Below are 22644 nucleotides of genomic sequence, written 5' to 3'. Positions count from 1 at the left end.
AATTCAACACTCCTTTATGATAAAGGTCTTGGAGAGATTAGGGATACAAGGGTCATACCTAAATATAATAAAAGCTATTTACAGCAAGCCAACAGCTAACATTAAATTAAACGGAGAAAAAAATCAAAGCCATCCCACTAAAATCAGGAACACGACAAGGATGTCCACTCTCTCCATACCTCTTCAATATAGTGCTTGAAGTTCTAGCAATAGCAATAAGACAACATAAGGGGATCAAGGGGATCCATATTGGAAAGGAAGAAGTTAAGCTTTCATTATTTGCAGATGATATGATAGTATACATAAGCGACCCCAAAAACTCTACCAAAGAACTCCTACGGCTGATAAACACCTTTGGTAATGTGGCAGGATACAAAATCAACTCCAAAAAATCAGTTGCCTTCCTATACACTAAGGATAAGGAAGCAGAGAAGGAAATCAGAGAAGCATCACCTTTCACGATAGCCACAAATAGCATAAAATACCTTGGGGTAACTCTGACCAAGGAAGTGAAAGATCTATTTGGCAAGAACTTTAAGTCTTTGAAGAAAGAAATTGAAGAGGACACCAGAAAATGGAAGGATCTCCCTTGCTCTTGGATTGGGAGGATCAACATAGTAAAAATGGCAATTCTACCAAAAGCAATCTATAGATTCAACGCAATCCCCATCAAAATCCCATCAAAATTTTTCACAGATCTGGAGAAGACAATAATCAACTTTATATGGAAAAACAAAAAACCCAGGATAGCCAAAACAATCTTATACAATAAAGGATCGTCTGGAGGCATTACCATCCCTGACTTCAAACTCTATTACAGAGCTACAGTACTCAAAACGGCTTGGTACTGGCATAAAAACAGAGAAGTCGACCAATGGAATAGAATAGAAGACCCTGACTTTAGCCCACAAACCTATGAACACCTGATTTTCGATAAAGGAGCTAAAAGTATACAATGGAAAAAAGAGAGCATCTTCAACAAATGGTGCTGGCAGAACTGGAAGTCAATCTGTAGAAGAATGAAAATAGATCCATATCTATCACCATGCACAAAACTCAAGTCCAAATGGATTAAAGACCTCAATATCAGTCCAAACACACTGAACATGATAGAAGAGAAAGTGGGAAGTACTCTACAACACATGGGCACAGGAGAACACTTCCTACGTATAACCCCAGCAGCACAAACACTAAGGACATCATTGAATAAATGGGACCTCCTGAGACTGAGAAGCTTCTGTAAAGCAAAGGACACTGTCACTAAGACAGAAAGGCAACCCACTGACTGGGAGAAGATCTTCACCAACCCCGCAACTGACAAAGGTCTGATATCCAAAATATACAAAGAACTCAAGAAATTAGACCGTAAAAGGTTAATCAATCCAATTATAAAATGGGGCACTGAGCTGAACAGAGACTTTTCAACAGAAGAAGTTCAAATGGCCAAAAGACACTTAAGATCGTGCTCAACTTCCTTAGCAATCAGGGAAATGCAAATCAAGACAACATTAAGATACCATCTTACACCTGTCAGAATGGCTAAAATCAAAAACACCAATGATAGCCTCTGCTGGAGAGGTTGTGGAGAAAGGGGCACTCTCATCCATTGCTGGTGGGAATGCAAACTTGTGCAACCACTTTGGAAAGCAGTGTGGCGGTTTCTCAGGAAAGTCGGGTTCAACCTACCTCTCGACCCAGCAATACCACTATTGGGAATATACCCAAGAGATGCCCAAACATACAACAAAAGTATATGCTCAACTATGTTCATAGCAGCATTGTTTGTAATAGCCAGAACCTGGAAACAACCTAGATGTCCTTCAATGGAAGAATGGATGAAGAAAGTATGGAATATATACATATTAGAGTACTACTCAGCAGTAAAAAACAATGACTTCTTGAATTTTGCATATAAATGGACGGAAATTGAAAACACTATCCTGAGTGAGGTAAGCCAGACCCAAAAAGAGGAACATGGGATGTACTCACTCATATTTGGTTTCTAGCCATAAATAAAGGACATTGAGACTATAATTCGTGATTCTAGAGAAGCTAAATAAGAAGGTGAACCCAAAGAAAAACATATAAGCATCCCCCTGAATATTAACCTTCATCAGGCGATGAAAGAAGACAGAGACAGAGACCAACATTGGAGCACTGGACTGAAGTCTCACGATCCAAAGGAGGAACAGAAGGAGAGTGAGCACGAGCAAGGAACTCAGGACTGCGAGGGGTGCACCCACACACTGAGGCAATGGGGTTGTTCTATCGGGAACTCACCAAGGCCAGCTGGCCGGGGACTGAAAAAGCATGGGACAAAACCGGTCTCGCTGAACATAATGGACAATGAGGACTACTGAGAACTGAAGAACAATGGCAATGGGTTCTTGATCCTATTGCACGTAATGGCTTTGTGGGAGCCCAGGTAGTTTGGATGCTCACCTTAATAGACCTGGATGGAGGTGGGTGGTCCTTGGACCTCCCACAGGGCAGAGAAACCTGCTTGCTCTTTGGGCTGAGGAGGAAGGAAGACTTGATTGGGGGAGGGGGAGGGAATGGGAGGTGGTGGCGGGGAAGAGGCAGAAATCTTTAATAATTAAATAAATTAATTAATAAAAAAAAGTTGAAACAGGCTTTATGACCATGTGCTCCAGAGACTAGGGATTTATATGAGAGCACACCAAATATGACTTAAGGCTTTTCTCTAAGGCTGTACATCATTCACTGGAAAATACAGTCCTGTTAGGCAGGACCACACATTTACCCAGATCTTCTAGTATGGTTGAACTAGAGTAATTATAGTAATTTGGTTTCATGATAAGTTTAGTTCTCTACCCATATTTTTTATTTCCTGGTCTGTGGCCAGTTAGGACACTTATCAATTAATCTTTGATTACCTCAGTATTCATACCTAACGCTGTCAAAACAGGAAAGCTTTTATCCTTCATCATGCCCTTCCCTTTCATGCCACGCTACACCAGCAGTGTACTCAATTCTTACACAGGTCTCTCTGCGTTTAGAACTTCTCAATAAAAGCCAGAGAGGTTAGAGGACTCTCATTCATTGGTCTATTTTTCCTTCTCACACACCAGTCAACGCCCAGACTAGAAGGAGTGGCAGGACTATTCCCATCCCTGAGCAGCAGAGGCAAGATTAAATGTTCAAATCAATTCTTAATTACATAGTGTGAGACAAGCCTGAGCTATGGGAGAAACTGCTCTAAACAGATAAAGTCAACAGCACCCGAGAAAAACAGAATGAAATTAATGACTAGAAAATATTTGAGAATAAAAACATGTAAGAGATTAGAGCAATAATTGACTTTTTAAAAAGATAAATATAATTGAAAAAGCAATAGTTCTACTGACTTTGGAAAAGAGCATGCCATTCTCTGGTAGAGGGAATGCCAATAATAAAATAATGTTTGACCTTGCCCTTATATGCAGTGTTAGTTGTTGAGATCTGTACATTGACACACAGTTCCAGCCAATGGCCTTTTACTCAACCCACTGAGCTGACTTAACTATGCCCCCTCATTGGAAAATCACTATTAATTAGCTCAAGCTAACCTCCCTAAATTGTAAACCCACCAATCTGGCCTGGCTTCATTCACACGATGAATAAATGCATGCTGGTAAATTACAAATCACTCTCCTGCCACAAACAGGTCCTTTTTCATAATGATGACTCCATCCACTAATAGCCTACCCTGTTTTACACTGCTGTAGACAACAAACTATTCCTCCTATTCTAGTCTGAAGACAAATACCATGATCCTCATGCAAATCCTTTATCCTTTTCCAGTTACTGCAATGGACAGTTTACTACATGATTCAAATGAATAATTTTAAAAAACAGTGGTGGTACAGGGCATTAATAATTTAGTAGATTTAATCAATAGGACAGTAAGGTCATGGCCCTGGAGAGTATCTGAAGGGGATCAAGGCCACATGAGTAAACATAAGAGAACTTGTCTCAGAAACATTTTTTTAAAACACTGGATGTGCAGTTGTTCTAGAATTAATATGCCTTCCCAGACAGAAATTAGTCCACACTCTGTTTGTTTGGGGGGTTGATTGATTGATTTTTGTTTTTTATTTAGATATGAGTTTTTCTGTGTAGCTTTGGAGCCTGTCCTAGAACTCACGTTTTAAACCAGGCAGAGACTGCTCATTTGTTCCTGACTGCCAAGATCCAAAATAATCATACAGAAACTATATTAATTACAACACTGTTTGGCCAATGATTCTAGCTTATTCCTAGCTAGCTCTTACATCTTGAATTAACCAATTTCTATTATTTTGTATTTTACTAGGAGGGTCATGGTTTACTTGTAAGGTTCCAGGCCATCTGTCTCCTTCGGCAGCTACATGGTGACTCTCTGACTCCACATTCTTTCTCCAAGTTTCATTTTCCCCGCCTAGCTCTATCCTACCCTGCCACAGGCCCAAAGTAGCTTTAAGTACCATTAACTAATGGTAATAAAACATATTTACAGCATACAGAGGGGAATCACACATCACAGGTTGGCCTCAAATTCACAGAGATTTGCCTGCCTCCACCTCTGCCTCCCAAGGGCTGGAATTAAAGGTGTGCACCACAACTGTCTGACTAGTCCACAGTCTTAAAAGATTAATAAAAATCTCTTTAACAATAGAATGCATCTGGCTAATACTAAAAGATGAGCCAAACTAGAATAAATTTTGCATTTGTCTCTTTTAGATTCAGGCCCCAGGTTGTACACTGAACAATTTAAATAAAGACAGAAGATTGCAAGTCTAGAGGATAGCCAGATCCATTACAGAAGAAATCTTTTAATCATATGATCTACATTTAAAGGATATTATCAACAGATTTAAAAAGATGTATCATTGCCTTTAATTCTTACACATACAAAGGGCAGAGAACACAAATACAGAAAACATCAAGGAACACACCTGTAAGCACTGTGCATGCTGTTCTTAGATGAACAATCCTGCTGGGCGACTCTAGTTTCAGCCTTTGCTTCTGAGCAGGCTGGCTCAGAGAAAGGCCACATGTACGAAAAGAAGTTCATTTTAACTAGCTCTGCCTGCTGTCTTGGGCTGTGACATCACTGTAGAGAATTCTGTTTCTAAGCTTTATTTTTGTGGTTTGTATACATGTGTTTGCCTACCAGTGTCTGTGTACAGTACCTACACAGGCGAGAAGAGGGCACCAGATACCTTTGGACTGGAGTAACCATCTTTAGCAACCAGGTTGTTTCTGGGACTGGAACCTGTGTCCTCCACTACACCCAGGGCTCTTAACTGCTAAGCTGTCTCTCTAGCTACTTTTTTATTAAAAAATATTTTATACATTTTGATTAAAATATATTACATCACTTTCCCCCTTGTCTTCTCTCCATGTAAAAATACATGAATAAAACTTGCTGAGTCTATTTCTGTTGGTTGTATGTATATGGTTCAGGGCTGAATACATTGCATTGGATCTGCAATTGGGGAGCTCATCCCTGCCTGAGTCTAATTCCTCCCCTTGGAGAAAAATTCCACTGTTTAAGGAGCAACAGGAGTCTGACCCTGAAGTGAACTGGGCTGCCTTGGACAGGAAACATTATAATTAGAAAACCTGGGGTGTAAATACCTCAGTGTATGCTTGCTGGTGCCATGGCCCTGAAGTTCTGGAGCTGCAGTCAAGACTATGGACACTGGCTAGAACTAATCATTGTCTCCCTTAGTTCTTGGGCCTCCCACCATTTTCAACTTAAATGACTTGAAATCCTGAAATTCCTGTCTCCACTTTCTAAGTACCATAGTTACAGGCCTGTGCCACCATGCCTGGCTTAGGTGGCTTCAACTTCATTTACTGAGTCATTAGGGTAACAGGATGAGTGAAATGAGCAGTTACACTTAACTGTATTCAGAAAGCTCTTATATCTGTAAGCCTGGATTTCAAAATCTGCCCCAGTCCCTGAGTTATAACAGATTCAATGATAAAGAAAATCATTGCTCACAGTTGGAAGACAGTGGACTCTAAAGTAGGAGGGGTGCATTTAATGGGAGCCTTCTTCTGGTACTGGAGTTAGGGCCAAAGCCTGTGTCCTGGCTACCCAAACCATCTAGGCTCAGTCACTCATCCTCACTAAGACAATTAAGAGAACTAGGATATCAAGTTGTGATGTGCCCCCGGAGAGCTCAGACAGGGCACTTGCAAGCAGGAGTTGGCTAATGGGATCTGAGGGTGAAAGGAATGAGTCAGCTCACACAGGCCCTCTTCTCACCGTGTCCCATTTACTCTTCTCTATCTCACAAGGTTTATACACCCACACAGAAACAATTAACAATTCTCTGGCACTACCAAGGATACCAGGCATGCATTTTTCGGGGCCAAGAAGACAGATAAGGCGACAAAGTGGATGTCTGTTATCTTATTTATAATCTCAGAAGGGAAATGGTTGTGAAGCACCTGGGCATATCTGAAAAGGGTAAACAGAGGAAGGGATTTCTAAGAGGAGGGAGAGGGGGTTTGGGTTTTAACTACATTTGTGTGGTTAGTTAAGCTAGAAGTTTGTGATTGATAAATGTAGAAAAAAGGGAAGAAAACACGGCAGTGCTGTGCACTAAGCACTTCCACTCTGGCTGTGGCTGGGAATATAGCAGTGTGGTAACCACAGTAGCCAGCTTACCGTGCGGGAAGCATCAACATTTTCACCTAAACGATCGCTGATTAAAGGTTCACTCTCAGCCCTAGAGATAACATCTAAGGTGGATAGATCAAAAGGAAAACTGCGGTTACTTACTGTAAAATCCAGAGCTTGGCATGTTCAGCCTCTGGGCCAAGTGGTGGCTTTATTCCGGCTAACCCCCAAGTGAAAATTTCCTTTCTATGGGGCCTTTTTAAGAATACAAGGCATTATATTCTATATATCAATATTATACAGAAAAATGAAAAGTCATCCGGTACAACAGTACATGATGAAGTTATGCCCAATAATTGATTAACATACTGCTGGTTTTTTTGGGGATGAGTCCCACTACAGAAAAGAGAGTTATGGCTTCACAAGGGTTTTACAGAAATGGCAGTGACTATTCAAAAGTCAGGTATCCTCCAAGCTCTACAAATTGGTTTACTCCACTGGAACGGGTGATCCTGGTGGGTCAGCCTAATGATTTTGTCAGCTGTACTCTCACTGTATAATCAATCCTGTGGACCACAGCATGTGCCCATCTGTAATGCAGATGCTCTGGAGGCAATGTGGACAGATCTCTCTGATGTCCTAAAACAGCCTAGTCTACAGAGTGAGTTCCGGGCCAGACAGGGAATCATAGTATGGTTATTTGTTAAAATAATCACATAAGCAAACAATAGAAAAAATGCAAATGACGGAATTATTAAAACATGGTATTTATTCAGTATGATGAGTTTGGAACAGTTATGAAGATATAAGGTAATCAATTCATCCTTGGAAGGCAACTAAGAAATCTAACAAAGCCCTATAATGATTTTTTTTCATCCCTAAATCCCTCCCAATTCTCAGCTTTCTCTAATGCAAGGTATTCAGATAAGGGGTAAATGTGTCTTCAGCAGAGAAGTTTTCTTCTGGAGGACTCAGTCTTTGCCCAGAGTGAGACTCATGGGGATCTCAAGGGGTGCACTGTTTCACTAGCTGCTAGCCAACAGGGAAGACAGAAAAGATATTTCTATCTTTAGAATACCCTTATTCCTACCAGGCAGACAAGTTACAGGGATGGCAGGAGGGGGACTGAGGAGCTAAGGCTCATGTGGTGACCACAAAGTGAGAGCCTTCAGGGTGCTGTCACTGAAAGCTACATGTAGTGGCCCAAAAAAGGAAAAATGGAAGACTTGGAGGGCACAGAACAATCACACCCATTAAGGTTTACACCTACATGAGCTATTTCATGTTACTGAACCGAAGTGTAAAATCTAAAAGGGTTACCTTACTATTTAAATTCATAAGGCTTTTGTCCATATGAGTTTACAGGTACAAACAAAACAAAGAGGGACATCATAAGCTTGAACAGACTGTTGACAACTGTCAGACTTTTTTTTTTCTCCAGAATAAATAATCTTGTATAACTGAACATAAAAATGCTGGCTAAAGATTTTACCAAATCCTTTCATATGAGTTTTTTCAGGTTCTCAATGACAACTGTGATGTGCAAAGACTTTAAAAGATTGATTATACACTAAAGGTTTTCCTCTTGAATGAAGAATACCACAAAGTGCAAGACTTTGCACACTGACTACATGTTTAGGGATTCTCTCCAACATGATTATTTCCCATGACTTGAAAGAGTACTGTTACATGCAAAGGCTTCACTACATTGCTTGCATTTATAGATTCTCCTCCAGTATGTGTTCTTTTATGTATTTGAAGGCTACTGTGATGTGCAAAGGTTTTACTACATTGAGCACATTCATAGGGTTTCTCTCCAGTATGCGTTCTTTTATGTATTCGGAGGTAATTGTGATGTGCAAAGGCTTTATCACATTGATTACATGCATATGGTTTCTCTCCAGTATGTGTTTTTTTATGTATTTGGAGACTAGTGTGCCGTGCAAAGGCTTTACCACATTCAGTACATTCGTAGGGTTTCTCTCCAGTATGTGTTCTTTCATGTATTCGGAGATAACTATGATATGCAAAGGTTTTACCACATTCAGTGCATTCATAAGGTTTCTCTCCAGAATGTGTTCTTTTATGCATTCGGAGATAACTCTTATGTGCAAAGGCTTTACCACACTGATTACATTTGCAGGTTTTCTCTCCAGAATGTGTTCTTTTATGCATTCGGAGATGCCTGTTATGTGCAAAGGTTTTACCACATTGAGTACATTCATAGGGTTTCTCTCCAGTATGAATTCTTTCATGATGCTGAAGAGTATAGAAATGTGCACAGGCTTCATCATGTTGAAGACATTCATAGGGTTTCTCTCCAGTATGCATTCTTTCATGCTTTTGAAGATGACTGTGGCGTGCAAAGCCTTCACCACATTCATTACATTTGTAGGGTTTCTCTCCCGTATGCGTTCTTTTATGTACTCGGAGACTATTGTGCTGTGAAAAGGCTTTGCCACATTGATAACATACATAGGGCTTCTCTCCAGTATGTGTTCTTATATGTATTTGGAGACTAGTGGGTTGTGAAAAGGCTTTATCACATTGATTACATCTGTAGGGTTTCTCTCCAGTATGTGTTATTTTATGTCTTCGGAGACTACTGAGATGTGCAAAGGTTTTACCACATTGCTTACATTCACAGGGTTTCTCTCCAGTGTGTGTTCTTTTATGTATTCGGAGATAACTGTGATGTGCAAAGGCTTTACCACACTGACTACATTGATTGCGTTTTTCTCCAGTAGGAATTCTTTCATGTCTTTGAAGATGACTGTCATATGCAACGGCTTTATCACTTTGAGTATATTCACAGGATTTCACTCCAGTATGATTTCCTTCATGCCTGCAAAAATAATTGGTACATGTAAAAGCTTTACTGAATACATTACACTCATGAATCTTTCTACCTGAATGAATTAATTTTAGAATTTGGTCTTATTATAAAGCCAAATCAGATCTTAGGGTTTTATCACTTTGTTTACACTCACAGTATTCCCCTTCCCTAAAAGTTGTTTTGCATCTTTGAAGATACCTGTGATGGTAAGAGCCTTTATTACATGGCTCACATTTATACATCGTTTATATGAGTTTTCCAGATAGTTGAAGAGAACTGGAAAAAGTTGGAAGTTTGTCACACTGGTTGCATCAGTAAGTTTTCCAATAGTGTGAATCATACCACATTTGCATAGCGAACTAGGACAAACAGAAGAATTTCCACATTTCTAATACTCATAGGCTATCTTATACTGTTAGTTTGCTGATATAGTCCCAACGGAGCTGGAAAAACCAATGAATTATAAACTTGTATTTCATTCAACAAGTCTACTCCAAGCAAGGACTACTGTATAGAGGGGATATTGCTTCTTTCCCTCTCACATGGCTTGTATGCAGAGCGACATATGAAATATCAAGTAATGAAAGAATAATTAATGAAAGGTTTCTACACTGCATTCACATCGTTTATCTTTTGGTTCCTCATAGGCCTGCGGTACAGAAGTTAAGGTGCTCCACAATAATCGTCTTGAAGCTCATAAACTGCCTCTCTCACTGAACTCAGCAAAGTCCCAAAAACTCCCATATATTTGTGTATATGGGTAACACCAGCTTTTCCGTGTACTATTTGCTTATTATAAGATTTTGGACATATATTTATCACCTATTCATTGTGTATACCTTTTGGAATAAGTGGTATGAAATTAAATGGATTGGGACTTTACATGGGGCCATGAGTCAAAAGGTGATCTCTGTTAAGGCATTATTTCCTTGTCTTCTTCATATAAGAATGACTTGTAAACACAAATTAGTTCCCTGACATTGAGGTACATGGTTTTGTGATAATTTAATAATCATCACTACACTTAAGTGCTTATTTACAGTTGCTTTGCCTTAAAACTTCCAATTCACATTAAAATTTCTTAAAGAGTTACATTTGTATCCACTTGCACATGAAAATTACCTTCCATTTCTTCTAGAAGTTTGACAAGGTTCTTCAATATAATGGTCTCCCGAATTGTAGCCTAAAATATAATACAGAAAATGTCTATTATTGGAAATTATGAAAAATTTAATTATCTTCATTGAACTTTAGAACGCTATTTGATTTATTCACCTCATCCTTCCTCTTTCTCAATCAAAATTGCAGAAGAGCATCAATATCCAAGAAGCAGTTGCCCCCTTATTTTAAAAAGTGAATCAAAATTCATACCTATAGCAGTGAGATTCCTGTAGGTCTCCAGCATCACATCTTTGTAGAGATTCTTCTGGGAGGAATCCAGCAAAGCCCACTCTTCCCGAGTGAAGTCAACATGCACATCATCATAGGTCACTGCATTCTAAAATATCCCATACATGTGTACAAAAAAAAGTGTGATACAAACAGCATTGCAAATGTCTGCTTCTTTCACAATATAGTCATATAATTCTGGTGCTTCCCACACTTTATTCCATTACACAGAATTTTAACTGTAATTACCAAGTCACTTTAGAAGGAACCATAGGAGGTCCACCCCTGTCATTTCTGCACCCTTTGAATGGGATATAGCCTTGCACGAGAAATGCACTTATTATACCAGACTTAATAAGAGAGAGAAAAGCAAACAGATCAACAGTACTGAGTACACACCAGAAACATTGTATGACCAATTACTAACTAGAAAAAAAAAAGATGAAAAAATTGGGTGTAATGCCTCATGCCTTTAATCCCAACACTCAGGAAGTAGAAGAAGGTGTATCTCATTGAGTTGGATGCCAGTATGGTCTAAGCAAAGAGTCCCAAAATAGCCAAAGGTATATATTAACACTCTATCACCCTGCAAAAATCAATCAAACAAAAAGAAAGAACTCAGAGATTTTTACTGAAGTTCCTAAAAGATTTATACAGCTCTGTATTCATTTTCTAGAAACCTGAAGTGCCCCAGTTTAAACTGTAGCATTAATAAAAAGTTATTAAAAGGGAAGACATGATTAAACAGTTAAAAGTGGACAGATAAAATGTTAGCAATGTAAATGTTGATCATAAATAAACAACAAGGAGAGATGTCTCAGTAGCAAAGAGCTTGCATATGGGTGGGCGTAAACAGAGTTCTTGCAGATCATGGCAGCTGGCTAGATTCTGGAGTGTTAGCCCCTGGGCTTTGATCTCCCTTTTGTGACTGTCTCCTTTTGTGTGAGCTACCTTTTGTTTGAAGTATGTAAATCTTACCTGAGTTCTTCCTAAACGGTTCAATGTTATGGGATAATCTTTTTGTACACTGTGAAGGTATGTCTCTGCCAAGGCAACTTCTGATTTCTTTAATAAAGAGCTGAAGAGGATAGGTGGGACTTCCGGGCAGAGATAGGAACTCTAGGACAGAATCAGAGAGGCAGAGGTTACAGTATGGAGGCGAGGTAACAAGCCACATGGCAGAACATAGATTAATAGATATGAATGGATTAATCTGAGTTTCAAGAGCAAGTTGGGAACAAGTCTAAGTTAAGGCCAAGCTTTCATAATAAGAAGTCCCTATGTCATTATTTTGGAGCTGGTGGTCCAAAGAAAGTCCATCAATTGTTCAAAGTCTATGCGAAACTTGGTTGTAGAAGTTAGAAAACTGAAAGTTTCTGTGACTAAGAATTGCTTTGACATTTGTCTCCTTTGTAGAGTTTCAGATAAAAGGTTTCAGTATACGATCAGATGACCTAACAGCCATCTCTACTAAGGCTGACCATGTGGACAACCGCCATTTTTAGTAAGGACAAAAAGATGTGTGTGTGTGTGTGTGTGTAGGGGGAGGGTCTGTGGATGTGCGCACACACGCACACACATGTGACTTGGATTTAACTTTTATGTGAAAATGTAAGCTAGCTCCAACACTGTGTGTTTATGTATGTAATTTAAATTCAACTGCTCTTATGTGTGCCAATAACTATTGTTTAGAAAAACATCGTTTACTAAAGTTAAAGAGTAAACTTCTTAGTCCTAATGAGCTCTCTGTTCCTTGTATCTCCTTCTAAACTAAGAAAGCAACGAGTCTCAAATATTTGAAATTGGTATGTACTTTTGTATGATGATAAAATATATGATTAGATCAGTTACAACATACTATATATCTGGCCTAAAATATAATCTATATGTTGATAAAAATTTAAGGTTATAAAATCTATTCAGATTGATAAGGAATAAATAATCAAGCTCTTTAATTGTAGTCATGCTAAGTACTGATATAATTAACTACAGGGATAAGCCCTAACTAGTCCCCTATATGTTTTCAGAACTATGCTTAAAACAAGTAACTAAAGACAAAGTTTGTCTACTCAGACACACCCAATAGAAAGTCAGTTCTCAAATGCTCAGAGATCTGCAGAATATGGCATTTAAAATGTTTAATTAAAAAGGTTTTTTTGTAATGGAGAGTCAGGACTACTCCTGCAAGCACCCCTATTTTCTCCAAAGAAGACAAATGGGTACAGAAGAACCTCCACCCATAACTTGTTTCATAAGTGGCAGCACGCTTAGCCACTGGGAGAAAAACTGCCTTTCACCTCAACTGCTGCTAAGACTGTGGGCGTCAGGACACTGAAAACTCAACTGCCTCAAGTTGCCTAGACAAAGGTAGGCAGGTCCTCCCATGAGGAGAAGCCTATGTGACCATCTAGGGCCTTACATGCCCGCCTCACCAGCTGAAGAAGAACGCTGCTGTGAGATCGCTGCCCTCAACAACCATGGAGGACCTGAGGTGGCTGTCAAGCAAGTAAGTCTCTGTCATTTTTAATTGCTAACTCAGGTAAAGTTTATCCTCCTCAGAACTCTGATGCTATTTGATGACTAGTAGCTCTGCCAGCTTAACAGCAGCAAGCAAGCTTTCAACTGCCTTCGAAGTTCTTGGTGTGAAATTCAGGTCACAGGCCTCACTCTCCTAGAGCTAATACTAAGTCCAGACACAATCCACGTCATTACCAGACTCAGAAATGAGATAAACTCACAAAACAAGTGTTAAGATAACTTCTTGCCATACCTTTGTTTAAAGGAACTTTGCAGTAACCGCCCTCAGCAACCAACCTGAGTGATGGGGAAGGAACAGGTGCTTTAAGGTTCACTTATGGAAAGATAGAAAAGCCTAAGTTATGAGGATCTAAGAATGTTTAGGGTCTAAGAAGGTGTTTTAAGGTGTGCAAATGTGAGTTAATAAGCTGTGTACATACAAATTACAAATGTCTGAGGATGAAAAGGCTTAAGTGCTGATAAAACAATTCAAGACATTAAAAAGAATGCAACATGTCCAGATTTCTCTCTCTCATTATGCCACTGTTATATAAGACTCCAAAAGTTCCCAGTCTTAACATTAATTGCCAAAATCCTGATAAGCCATTAACCTGGCTGAGTACTACCACTATGTGAATACACCACCCTTTTCTACAATGTAAATATCAGTACCGATTATAAACAGTGAGAATGCTAATAAGTCTAAAACTTATGTTTTCATAAACTCAAAGTATTCTTGTAAGCTCTGGGGAGTCAACTTGGATCCACCCAAACAAGGCAGATTCATTCCAGATAAGTACCATTCCAGTTTTCCCTGGTCTTGCAATCCTCCTCCCTGAATAACCAGGACCTAAGGAAATTTTCTTCCCCAAAATTAACCTTGTCATCTGCTCTGCCAGCGCCCTGCCAGGTCCAAGAGGCATAGGACAGTTCCATAGAGCCTGGACAGCAGTCAGGCAACCAGACACTCCAGGACATGGCAAGCTTCCCTGATTTCTCACATCCCCCAAGATTTCAACACCCACAAATCAGAAGGAAGCGGTCTCGAGAACTCTGCACCCTCATTCCCCTAACCTGCTACGCCTAACTCCTCTCCTTTTTTCTTTTAAATAAACAAAAGGGAGGAATATTAGCATCAGGCACACCTGCCCCTGCCCCTTGGGGACCTGGCAGAGTGTGTCACTCTGTGCGCATGGCAGGCAGTACCCTGACCTAGTGTGATCTCTGTGCACATACACTGCGCCCCATCACTTTAAAAGGAGGAACTCCCCCACTTCCTCCTGCTCTTTCTCTCCCTCTCTGTCACTCATCTCTTTCCATGGCTCTCTGCCTCTTTGCATCTCTTTCTCTCTAGCTCTCTGCACCTCTCTCTCTCTCTCTCTCTCTCTCTCTCTCTCTCTCTCTCTCTCCCATATGAGGCTGCTCTGTGTGCTCTTTCTCTCTTCTCTCTTCTCTCTCTCTCTCTCTCTCTCTCCCATATGAGGCTGCTCTGTGTGCTCTCTTTCTCTCTTCTCTCTCCTCCCTCTCTCTCTCTCTCTCTCTCTCTCTCTCTCTCTCTCTCTCTCTCTCTCTCTCTCCCTTCCTTACTCTCTTCCCTTCCCCCAATAAAACTTCCAAAGTAAGCTCTGTCTCCATGGCTCTCACCCGCTGTGGGGCTGCTTGAACCTGAACTACCCACCAAAGTTCATTCTGCGCTGTTTCATAACATTTTCTAATAAAAGAAAGAAATTAAAGATTGCCCTTCCCTTCCTGCCCCCTCTCTGTGTCCCAGACCCCATCATGGGCTGACAACCCTGCTCAACCAGAGGCCATGCCTGCTAGAAGACCAGGCAGGCTGCACGAAGACCTATCCCACTATCTGCTACCGCAGACGCAATTCTCACAGGTGCCCATAGAACTGGAACAGAAAACCAAGGGCGCCTTCCTCTCACCCTGTTCACACCACCTGTGAATCCCTCAGACCATCCCCACTTGCCCAGACACCCATTGCTCAGTCACATCTCACGCGTGCCAGAAGATCAGGTAGGTTGTCTGGAGATTTACCATACTGTTAACCCAGACCTGATTTTTGGTTGCCCCAGAACAGGAATAGAACAATAGGATTAGAGATGGCTCAGCATATGAAAATCAGTAAATGTAATTCACCATATAAATAAATTGAAAGGGAAAAAAAAAGCACAGTATCATCGCATTAGACACTGAAAGAGCCTTTGACAAAACACAACACTCATTCATGACAAAAGTCTTGGAGAGATTAGGCATACAAGGGACATACATAAACAGAAGAAAGGAAATTTACAGCAAGCCTATAGCCAACATCAAATTAAATGAAGAGAACCTCAAACCAATTTCACTAAAATCAGGAACAGGCAAGGCGGTCCACTTTCTCCTTATCTCTTCAATACAGTATTTGAAGTTCTCACTAGAGCAAAAAGACAACTGAAGAAGATCAGGGGGATATAATTTGAAAAGGAAGAAGTCAAAGAATCATTATTTGCAGATGATATGATAGCATATATATGCATATACATATAGCATATGTGTGTATGCATCTATACATTTATACATATATACACACACATGACCATACAAATTCAACTGCTAAACTCTGCAGTCAATAAACACAGCAAAGTGACTGAATACAAGATTAACTCAACAGAAAAAATACCTAGAAACCCTTATATATAAATGATAAATAGGCTGAAAAACAAATCAGAGAAACAGCACCCTTCACAATAGCTTCAAATATTATCAAACATGTTGGGGTAACTCTAAAAAAGCAAGTGAAAGACTTGTATAAAGGACCTGTCAGAAAAACCCTATGAAAATGATTATTGCCTCAGCTAGATTCTCTGTTCTTTCTGCCCTTCATTTTCTACTGCTACCTGTAGTGCAGACAAGATAGCTGGGGCTCTCACATCCATCTGACAAATGAGAGTGCATTAAAAAATAAAATAGGATGGGAAAAAGAAATGGGCTGACATTGCCTAAGCTGTAATTAAGTGCTGTTAGAGTAAGTCCTTTCTAAGTGTACAATCATTTAACCATTGTTATTGTCTTTATTCATTCTTCACAATGGCCTCCTGAGGCACCCAGTATGTTATTTTCCTACTAGGGCCACTGTGAATATAAGTGCCATGAGCATGAGAGATCTGGTTCTTCTTAGTTCTAATTTCAAGTGCATGGAAGATACACTGAGAAGACTACTGGGTCCGGAGCACTTCTGTCATTTTATGAGAACTCTGTACCCTGTAAACACACATACAGAAAAAGAATGTCTGGGGAACACAGTTTACTCTGATGTTCATGATGAGGTGGCTTGGGTGTAGGTAATATGGCCAAATACATCAGAATACATACAATAATAAGTGTAATTTTATATCAACTATAACAGCATAACATGGCTTTAACTGATTTTTGTAGTGACATTTCATTTGTATTTTAATAAATAAAGTTTGCCTGAAGTTCAGAGAGTAAAACAGCTGCACTGATCAGTCTTACAGACCAGGCAATGGTACCACACATCTTTAATCCCTGTAGCCACACTAATTTAACATAGAAACTGGGTGGTACTGGTGCACTCCTTTATTCCCAGCCCCAAAGAGAGGAATATAAGACAGGAGGATACAGCTCTCAGTCAGTCTCATTCTGAGATTCCTGGAGGCAGGATCACTATTTCGGACTGAGATAGAAGTAAGAGCCAGTGGCTGACTGTTTTGCTTTTCTGACCTTCAGGTTGAACCCTAATTTCTGTCTCTGGGTTCTTATTAATCGTGCTACAGATTTTAACTGCTATCTGTGGGAAATCCCAATCTACTGCTATCAGAGTTTATTTCGCATGCTACTACACAGTCCCATGAAACACTCAGATCCACTGTTCAATTCTGGAGCATGTTTGATTTTCACTCTTAGTTTTCTCAAATAAATCAAACTTAGTGGGATATCGTTTATGTGATTATTATTATGAATTCTGTGCACTGACCTATTCTGCAGTCCTCTTTTCTGGCTTCGTACATTATCTCACACCAGTGTCAGATTCGCCCTCACTGTAGTTTGCTAAGTGAGTGATTATGCACAATAGTATCCTTTATTCCTTTACAACCCTGTAAACATTACCATCCACATGACTTTTTAAAAAGGACATTGGGTATGTTCAATTTGAAGTATAAGTTTAATAATCCAAAGAAAATTCCCAAAGATTTTTAACAGGAAACCTGAAAGCCACACTCCATGTGGAAAACTTGAGAATTTTCAATGGAACTATGAAGAAATAATAAATACACTAATACAATGTGACTTCTATGCTTACCACAAATTTACATCAAACAAAAATGTGTGAAGAATATGAATGGAGGGGAAAAGCCAAGAACAAAAGCACAAAAAGACAGTCAAGTTTTCTTCAAAAGACCTCAGGAAACACAGCTAGGAAGACAATGAACCTGACCAACGCTGCCTACGGTTGAGCTGTATAGAAAGCAAATAAGCAAAGACTTCAACAAAACTCACAAAGATGATTCAAAGTGACCCCGAAACTGTTATATTTCTGACCTTCCAAGTACTGGTCTCTCTTCCAAACAGCCCCATGCTCTGGAGCGCTCTCTGGAAGTGGAGGGCATCATAAATGTGCTTCCCTCTCCTGCCTTTGTGGTTTCAGGCAAACCCCACTCCACTGATGCCCACACACAACAACGACCATCAACTCTACCCTTCTACTCCACAGTTTAGCAGTGGAGTGCTACTCTACACAGGAGACACTTTACAAGTTCCACAAAATTATTCCAGAAGGAATAAGGAATAATTTTGTGCACCTAAATGTTCAATGTTAAAAGTGCAGAACTTCTGGAAGATACTAGAGAGATCAGAGCTCTCCGAGTTTGGCAAATCTGCCTTCCACAGAGACAATACACGCACTACAGGAGCCGGCATTTCACAGTGACGTCAAGGATGTTTCTAAGCACAGTCCCGCTCCCAATAACCCGCGCAAACTCAGCCCGCGGAGTGAAGTTATTCCGAGGCTTCCACACAGCCCAAGGAATTTCAAGGATCACGGAGGACACGCAGGACCGTGCAGGACCAGGCGGGACCACGTTTAACTCTGCAGCTGGCCGCTGGCCCCGACCGAGCCGTGGTAGGACCCACCACAGCGACTCCCATGGTTCCGGAGGCCGCTCAGGTCGCTCAGCATGGCTGACCACCCCTGCCTGTCTGGGGACGGCAGCCCCTCACTCACCATGGTGCGCTGCCGGACTTGCCGGCTCTCTGCCCACAGCTTTCCCCCGGCGGAGACCCCAGCACAGCACCCAAGACAACTTCCGCCTTCCTCAGCACAGCGGACAACTTCCGCTTTCCTCAGCAGTGGCTCTGAGCCAGAAGCCCTGTGCCCGGAAGAACCCTCCCATATGACTGGCAGATCTGTTGGAGACCATGATTGGCTAATGAGGCCTGAGTGACAGGAATACTTGTCCCGGGGACCTGGAGAATTGAAGAGACCCAGCACAGGAATTCCTGAGCCTGGCTCTCACACTAAGCCCAAACCTATCCCAGATTGGATGCAGATTTCAACCATTTACAACAGCAAGTTTTAGGTTAATATAAACCAATCAATTTAGTTTTAAAAGGAAGTGGACAAATTCAGACAATATTACATAGAAGGAACACAGGGTATCTCAAGAACATTATAAACAAAGTACACAGTGGCTTTATAACCAAAAACCACAGCCCCATGTATGAAAAGGGTTGGATAATCAGGATCTGAAGCAACCCCTTCCCAGAGGCCTGGTTCTGTATCATGAACAGCTCTCCCAAACAAATTCTAGGTTTTGGATAAGATCTGTTTTTGCTCTATACATCAGGGCCTTAGAGAAAACTCCTAAGGCCCGGGCAGGTTGTCAAACTCAGTTAGGTCTAATTTATCAAGTATCTTCTAAAAGTTTTGCACTTTGCATTTGACATTTAAGAGTAAGATTCATTCGCAGCTAATTTTGTGGAGTTTGTAAATGTCATCTTATAAACTGGGTAGCACTCCATAGTAAGCTTTAATGTAGAAAAGTAGACTTGTGGATAGGAAGGATTTACCAATGCTTAGGGGTTAGTAAGTCACACAAAGGAGAATTTAGCTAAGGGGTGGTGCCTCTAAAACACCCTCTTAATGAATAGTACGCTAACAAGGCTCGTTAGAGATTAGTATGCTAGGATGTAAATGTTTATTTACCTTTTAAGTGTCTGTAGTTAAAACAACTAATGGGGTGTTCATCCACGGAGAGTATAGAGAGACCCTCTGTGTAAAGATCTCTCTTTAGGAAACTGGAAAATCATAGTTGTAAGAGCAGTTTCTTAGTTGTATTGTACTGGATGCTTTACGCATCCACTCAATGATGTTTTATTATGTATTTGCTGTTTCTTTGTACTGTCTACAAACACCCATAAAGAAAGCATGGTAATAGTAGTGATGCCATGTAGTATATGAAGACTGTCTTGTGTTTTCTTTAAGTACCTAAGAAATATATATTATAATATCTTATTATATATAGTTTCTATTTAGCTTTCTTTTATTTAGTTGTTGTTGCTTAGTACTATCGTAAGACAAACAACTGGCACCTTCATATGAATGGCTGTGCCTGCTTACAAAGAATGACCATCACTAGATTTGCTGACTGTTGATGCCTGCCTAGAAAGGATGACCACCACTAGATTTACTGACTATTGATATTCCATCAGAGATGGGGGTATCCTCTCCTTCTGAGTGCACAGCCTCTTTCCCAGACAACTGTGAGCAACTCAGTTCTAATGACATGTGACCCTGTCATTTAATGGAGATGCTAGAGTTCATAGTCTGGGAAAGACTTGGGAAGACGTAGGTTCCACATATGCACCTATAAGAAAGCCATCTTTAAAAGAGGGAATTTTCCTTGAGTGCCTTCGTGCTTACCTCTTTTGTACACTGAGAAATGTAATGTAATTCTAGAGTACATTGGCAGTGGAAGAATAGGGAGAAGCTGAGTTCCACATATGCAGATTATGAAAGCCATTGTACATCAGTGGAGACATCCCTAGTGGTTGAGACATTCCTTTCTGGCTGCTATCAGGTATCAGTCTTAGTTAGAGTTTCAATTGCTGTGGAGAGACACCACAATTATGGTGATTCTTATAAAGGAAAACATTTCATTGGGGCTGGCTTACAGTTTCAGAGGGTTTGGTCCATTATCATCATGGTGGGAAGCATGGTGCTGTGCAGGCAGAGGTGCTGGAAAAAGAGCTGAGAGTTCTACATACAGATCAGCAGGCAGCAGGAAGTGACTGTGACACACTTCTTGCAACAAGGCCACATCTACTCCAACAAGGGCACACCTCCTAATAGTATCACTCACTATGGGAGTACGGGTCCATTTTGATTTGAACCAGCAAAGCATCCAAACTTCTGCATTTCATCAACCATGTCCAATAAGTAAGTTCAATAAACTCATTGGCTCCCCAGAGTAGACTTTGGTGAAATTGTGCTTTGCATTGTCATTGGCACTTATGGGGATGGGAAAGACATTGCTTTGTCCTCTACCACCAGGGAGAAAATTCTCCCAACAGATCATAAATATATTTGATAAGATTCCTACGTCTCATGGTATTAGAAACAGAATCCAGTACATGAAAGAACATGTTAGAGGAATGTAAATATGGAAGTGGACTTAGTAAAGAACTTAGATATATAAAGATGGTAATGACTGGATGCCTCCAGAGTGAAGAGACTGGAATGTTCTAGCAAGTTATGCAGATCTGAGTAATCATTTAAGGTACGTAAAGGATGAGATTTAGAGATCATATTTTGTATTAAAGTTGTCAAGGTCTGATGTGGTCTGTGATTCCCATCTGTATACTATGAATGTATTTTATTACCATTGATTGATAAAGAAGAGGCTTTGGCCTATAACATGGCAGAATACAGCTAGGTGAGAAAACTAAACTAAATGCAGGGAAAAAGAAGGCAGAGTTGGGCAGATGTACTAAAGGAGAAAAATGCTAGCCAACCACTGAGGAAATAAGACATATAGAAAATGCGACAATGTCACGGCCTTGTGGTGATATACAGATTAAAAGAAATGGGTTAGTTTAAGACACAAGAGCTAGCTAGGAATATGCTTGAGTCATTGGCCAGACAGTGTTGTAATTAATATAGTTTTGTGTAATTATTTGGGCCTGGGTAGCCAGGAAACATAAGCACAGTCTCCTTTTACAAAAGTGGCACCCACCATCAGGCATGAATCCACATAGGACCTAAAAGAGCTCTAAAAAAAAAAAAAAAAAAAAAAAAAAAAAAAAAAAAGGCTTCTAGACCCACAAAAAATGGGAGCCAAATGCAGCTTCCTGGTAGCCACATTTTTTTGTTGTTGTTGTTTTTTGTTTTTCAAGACAGGGTTTCTCTGTGGTTTTGGAGCCTGTCCTGGAACTACCTCTTGTAGACCAGGCTGGTCTCAAACTCACAGAGATCCGCCTGTCTCTGCCTCCCAAGTGCTGGGATTAAAGGCGTGCGCCACCACTGCCCGGCCAGGTAGCCACATTTTTTTATATAGGTTCTGTTTGCTGGCTGTGAGCAGAGGTGCAGTTCCTTTAAGAGAAGGCTCCCTGATTTGGCATTAGCAGCAAAAACTATGTGGTTCCTTAAAAAAAAAGACAACAGCCTCCTGGGTTGTGCTAGTAGCACAAATATTTCTGGCTCTTTTTGGAGGACCTGTTACAGAGCACTTGAATGGGGTTTGTGAGTAGCATGCTGCAGGTTACTTGGTGGTGGCATGGGCCAACTGCTTCCCAGAGTTGGGGTGATAAACATGGCTCCCAGAGATATCAGTAAACAGACTTCTGCCACGTCGGAAAGCTAAGCAAGGTGGAATCAACAGTCAAAGCAGCTGCTCTGGTCCTAGCCCTGCCTGCTAAACAGTTTATAATAGTGGTCAAAAAAGGATTACAGATACACAATAAAGACAGATTTAGACAAAAATAAACCTCTGAATAGGTCATATTGTAGTTTAAAAAAATGTATGTAAGCTTAAGAAAAAAGAAAATGAGAATAGAGAGTTATAGAAAAATAGCTTTAAAAATAAAGCAAAGTCTTTAAAAAAGACAGTAAAAGTAATATGAAAGAGTATAGACAGTCATAGATCAAAGGAGTAAAGATAATAAAATAAATATGAAAAAGTAATAGAGTAAAAAAATAAACCACGTAAAGATGGAACATACACACAGAGAGAATCTGGATTATGTATATTATTGTGTTTTCTTTGAATTTTTGACTGTGAAT

General features: G+C 40.2%; 1 protein-coding gene across 2 annotated transcripts; it reads right to left on the bottom strand.

Annotated features, from left to right (window-relative positions):
- Nucleotides 1–4878: 4878 nt before the first annotated feature.
- LOC130863059 (zinc finger protein 431-like) lies at nucleotides 4879–18674 on the bottom strand. Of its 2 annotated transcripts, XM_057752968.1 has the most exons (5): nucleotides 18589–18674; nucleotides 11820–11960; nucleotides 10824–10950; nucleotides 10575–10635; nucleotides 4879–9461 (listed from the first exon to the last, which is right to left on the bottom strand). In XM_057752968.1, exons 1-5 carry the CDS (start codon nucleotides 18589–18591, stop codon nucleotides 8252–8254), a joined length of 1542 nt encoding a protein of 513 aa, XP_057608951.1. In that variant the 5' UTR covers nucleotides 18592–18674; the 3' UTR covers nucleotides 4879–8251. The 2 variants fall into 2 exon arrangements, with proteins under 2 accessions (XP_057608951.1, XP_057608952.1); XM_057752969.1 differs by lacking the exon at nucleotides 11820–11960.
- Nucleotides 18675–22644: the final 3970 nt, after the last annotated feature.

This window comes from Chionomys nivalis, chromosome 20 (genome assembly GCF_950005125.1).
Source record: "Chionomys nivalis chromosome 20, mChiNiv1.1, whole genome shotgun sequence".
Taxonomy (NCBI): Eukaryota; Metazoa; Chordata; class Mammalia; order Rodentia; family Cricetidae; genus Chionomys; species Chionomys nivalis.
Note: the sequence above shows the minus strand (reverse complement) of the source record. Positions and strands in the feature narration are given on the sequence as shown.

Bases quoted from the DNA above. Each gene is read 5' to 3' on its own strand.
- LOC130863059 (XM_057752968.1), bottom strand. The intron at 10,951-11,819 runs GTAAGATTTACA...GGGATATTTTAG, and splicing joins ACCGTTTAGGAAGAACTCAG to AATGCAGTGACCTATGATGA. The intron at 9,462-10,574 runs GTAATTTTCATG...TTATTTTTGCAG, and splicing joins ACTTCTAGAAGAAATGGAAG to GCATGAAGGAAATCATACTG.